At 34.3% G+C, this 4361-nt stretch overlaps 1 protein-coding gene across 1 annotated transcript in view; it reads left to right on the top strand.

Moving 5' to 3' along the window:
* Positions 1 to 4361, top strand: part of IL31RA (interleukin 31 receptor A) — a 28721-nt gene that overhangs the window by 16252 nt on the left and 8108 nt on the right. The window contains exons 5-7 of the mRNA XM_010725431.3: positions 483 to 665; positions 2530 to 2631; positions 3686 to 3832. Coding sequence (XP_010723733.2) covers positions 483 to 665; positions 2530 to 2631; positions 3686 to 3832 — 432 coding nt within the window. The remainder of the gene's footprint in view (positions 1 to 482; positions 666 to 2529; positions 2632 to 3685; positions 3833 to 4361) is intronic.

Below are 4361 nucleotides of genomic sequence, written 5' to 3' on the forward strand. Positions count from 1 at the left end.
TTTTTTCCCCTTCTGCTTTCCTCAATTAAATTTTCAGTCAGATTTCCATTAATTTTGGTCTACAGGTTGATAGTCTGCTTTTGTTTCACTGTCACTTAAGAATCCTGCTGACTTGCTTTACTTGTTTTGCTACTGCCATTCGATTCCCCAAGGAAAACTTGCTTATTTGCACTAACTGTAATCAATAAGCTGTGAAATTTAGATCCTATAAGAGAAGTGCTCTTTGATTCTGTGTAAATCTCTTTACGTACTGTCTTGATTATTTTATTGGTCCCTCCCTCTTTTTTAATGTTATAGTTCTTATATGCTTCATTTTAAAGTATTTTTGATATGTGTGCATGTAGTTGTAAAGTCACTTTTTCTTAACCTTGGCTAAGCCTCATATTTCTCTAAAGAAGCAATCTCAGCTTGCTGTGACTGAATTGTTTTCATGCTGCAGTTTTTACAAAGATAGAATTGATGACATTCTGTTACATTTTTAGCTTCTCAAATTATTGAAGCAGTGAGAACCTTTACAACAGAGGAAGAAGTGATTCTGGAATGGACAGTCTCTAAACCAGAAGTAACCGAGTATGTAGTTGAGTGGTATGAGGAAATGGAGACAGATCCTTTTAGTAGGTCATGGCAGTATATATCAAATTCTACAAAGTGGAAACCTAACAAAAGTACGTTCATTTACAAGTTACAGCTGTAATAATGGACACGATATATGTATGCTTCTATGTACATATAGATACTTATGTGTATTTATTTATATGTAGACCAAGTTCTCCAGAGGGGGCAATCTGTAAATAGAGATACTTCCCTTGCAGCTGCCATCCCTTAAATGAGAGGGAGGGATGGAGCCAAGATCCACCCTTTCTAGTTGTGCAAGTGAATTGCTTCCACTTGTGCTCTCAGGGCTGGCTGTGTTCCTTCACCAGGTGTTCAATCCCTGGTTCAGGCCGTGGCCTAATGGTTCCCACATGCTGTCTTAAGTATCATATAATTACCTTTGTATTATGACCTAAGACACTCATCAGAGGTTTCCCTGGCCTTATGATGTCTGACAAAACTGTGGCAAACTGTGAATGTTAGTATCAGAGTGAGTGTGTTGTTCTTGTGTGTTGTCTGCAGGTAATGAAAGGTATCTTTCCTTTGTTTTTATTTTACAAAGACAGGAGCAATTGTAAAAATGTTTGAATTAGTACATGATATATCTTGAATGCGACTTGGATTCTTATTTCTTTAGTTCTCCACTAGTGAACTTAAATTTAATAAACTTGAAAGTTGCTTTTGTTCATATAAAGATCTTTCTGAGTTCTACATCTAGCAAGAAGAATTTCTAAAGTATTCAGGAAGCAAGTACACTTCATTTTTCTAAAGTAAAAAGGAACACCTAGTTTGTTAATGAGTGCTTATCTTGCTGCTGAAATGTATTTTACTGGCACAGGCAACACTGATGTAAATAGTGTTTCCATATATGAAGCTAAGCTATAATCTCCTCAAAATAAAGTTCAAGAGCAGTACACATTTAGAACAAATTGGCTTGACTCTTGACACTTATGCTGGAAATTGTACTAATCCAACAAATTATTATAAGGAATAAATTGTACTCACAGGTGTTCTTAATTAAAGAGCATCTTTCTCTTTAGCGTAACTAGGGCATCTTGGTTACCCTGAGCACAAGTTACACTAGAAATGTAGTGTAATTTGTCTGTTCAAGCCTGATTCTCTTATTTGTGGAATTATTTTACAGACAACATGTGGGTCATCCTCATTTGTGCTGGGCTGTGATAAGTGTAAGAGACTGTAAAAGCAGTGGAAAGCTGATATAATATATGGATTTGTCTATAGAATCATACTTGCTTTGTTTGAGGAGGAGTGGTACAGGAAACCCCTTAAGCTTCTCATAAAACCACAAATGAGTGCTCTCTGAGTTGATGAGTTATTTTAAGTAGAGAGGTGCATCCTGCTGATTACTTGGCATAACGTAATTTCCTGAGACTTGAGCTATGTTTTGAAGCCTATAAAAGTCCAGTGCAGAGATTTCGTTTGTACAGTTGTGCTGTGAGTCAGGATGCTTAGAGGTATTTCTACAGTCAGCATAACGGGATGATCAATGCACAGTTACGAGCTGGGGCTCAAAAATCAAAGCTCTTTCCTGCAGAGCAGTAAACCTAACTTATGAAATTGAAAATGTTCCTGAAATTATCATTTTATAATGATGATGTGAAAATTTCTGCCAAAATCTCAAACTTAGAGATGAGTAAATGGCTTCATATATGGAAACTATATAAAGCTGAAGAATAATTACTAGTTCAAACTATTTCTGTGAAGAATGATTCAGAATACTGGTAATCTTACAAAATAGAATTCTTTCTGTTAAATGTTATACTGAATACTTGAAATAATAAATATATTCTGTACTTGCAAAGCTGTATATATGTATTTACTGTCCACCTAGGAAGACATTGTGATTGAGTCTCCTTTAGTTGTGTAAGTATTATTGCAGAATTCTATGCAAATATTCCTTTTTTTTCTTTACAGAAAACTTTAAATCATTTGTATGCTACAACATGTCAGTGTATCCTATTTATGGAAATAAAATAGCGGCTCCGTATTCCATACAAACTTATGTTCAAGAAAAAAGTATGTATTTAAAACCAATAATGTCGTGAAAGGTAGTCTCTCTCTTAGGGTGTATTTTATTTATGAAATTTGGTACTGGCGTTACTGAAGGAGAGAAGTGGATGATGAAGAAAATAGTACAGTGCTGCATGAATCCACTATTCATTATAAATTTTATGCACTGTATACAGAGTACTTGGAAAGAGTACAGCTATAGACATGGAACAGTTGTGGGTTTCTCTTAAATGTTGCAGCTGCATTTAGATATATATTTTGGCTTGGTTTTAATTATGCAATTGACTGTGCTACTTGTGCTTGTGTATGAGACATTCTTCTCACAGATTAAAACAGTAGTTTGAAAATCATGCTTTTTATTAAGTTTTATATTGTAATAGTATATGTGATGTCCTGCATATAAAAAAAAGATATGCTATGACATTTGTAGCTGAATAGAAGCACAGATGAAATTGGGTGTATGTGTGTGAACATTTTTTTTATTAGTAGAAGTTTAATGTGAATATGGTGATGTATACAGCCAGCTGTAAGAGTGTAGTTTGCTGATAATTTAAAGATTTCTGGAGAAAATTTTCTCTTGTTTATGCATATAGACGTATGTAATTGTGCATGCACACATCGTACAGTGCAGGATTAAACATTAATTACTAGAAAAAGATAAGACTGCTATATGATAGAGTAACACTTATTAGCACAACTATGATTTGAATGCTGTGTTAGCATTAAATGTTGGCAGAGATTAGTTTTATAAAAATTGAAGCACAGTGAGCACTTTTCTTCAGAGTTATGAGTTACCTCTCTATGATGTTGTGAGGACAGAGCCTTTTAATGGTCCTGAGATGTATGGATGCAATAATGCTAAGAAATATGTGAAGATCAAGATAGACATGGGATCAGAAGTTAAACATTGGAGAGAGTGAGAAAAGTTAGGGGCTGTATCAGAGCACTCGTAAGACATTTATATTAGGTAGTGTTATTGGTATGTGTGAAAGAACTTGTGGATAATATTGACAGGTAGACTAATTCATTTATTTTCCTAATTTACAATGTTCTGATGCAGAGCCATCAGAAGGCCCTGTGGCTGATACGGGTTTCCCAGGCAAAAATGAAGTTACAATAAAATGGAACGAGATTTCAAAGGATAAAAGAAATGGCTTTATCAACAACTACACAATATTTTATAAACCTGAAGGTGGAAAAGAATTGAGTAAGTATACATCAAGCATCAAAGCTTTTGACTGGGCTATGACAATCTGCTCTCTGTAGTTAATAGCAAACTTTGTTCTTGTATGTCATAAATATGTCTGAAAATACTGATACTAAATACGGCTTACATTAAGTTTATTTTTATTATTTTTAGATTTAACTGAAACAAAGAGGTATGCTAGTGAACATTCCTTGCTTTAGTACTGCACGTGTGGTCTTGTTCTGTTTCTTTATCTATTTTGAAATTATTTTGTACAGCATGGGTTGATGTTAATAATTTTTTTAAATTATTTTTTTTTACTGTTAATGTACTACCCTTGGTGATGCAGCCAGGAGTGTTAACCACATTGTCCTTTGTGCTTCATTGAGGGGGTGCAAATATGATGGATCTCAGTGTTAATTTAGTCAGAGTGTGGTAGCATTATCATTCCTTTTCTCTTTCTGAGAGCAGGATGCATAGCAGCTCATATACTAGAGAGTTTTTGCAGCTTGTTCTCCCATAATGTAAATAATTAATAATAATAAAAAAA

The sequence above is a fragment of the Meleagris gallopavo genome, chromosome Z (assembly GCF_000146605.3).
Source record: "Meleagris gallopavo isolate NT-WF06-2002-E0010 breed Aviagen turkey brand Nicholas breeding stock chromosome Z, Turkey_5.1, whole genome shotgun sequence".
Taxonomy (NCBI): Eukaryota; Metazoa; Chordata; class Aves; order Galliformes; family Phasianidae; genus Meleagris; species Meleagris gallopavo.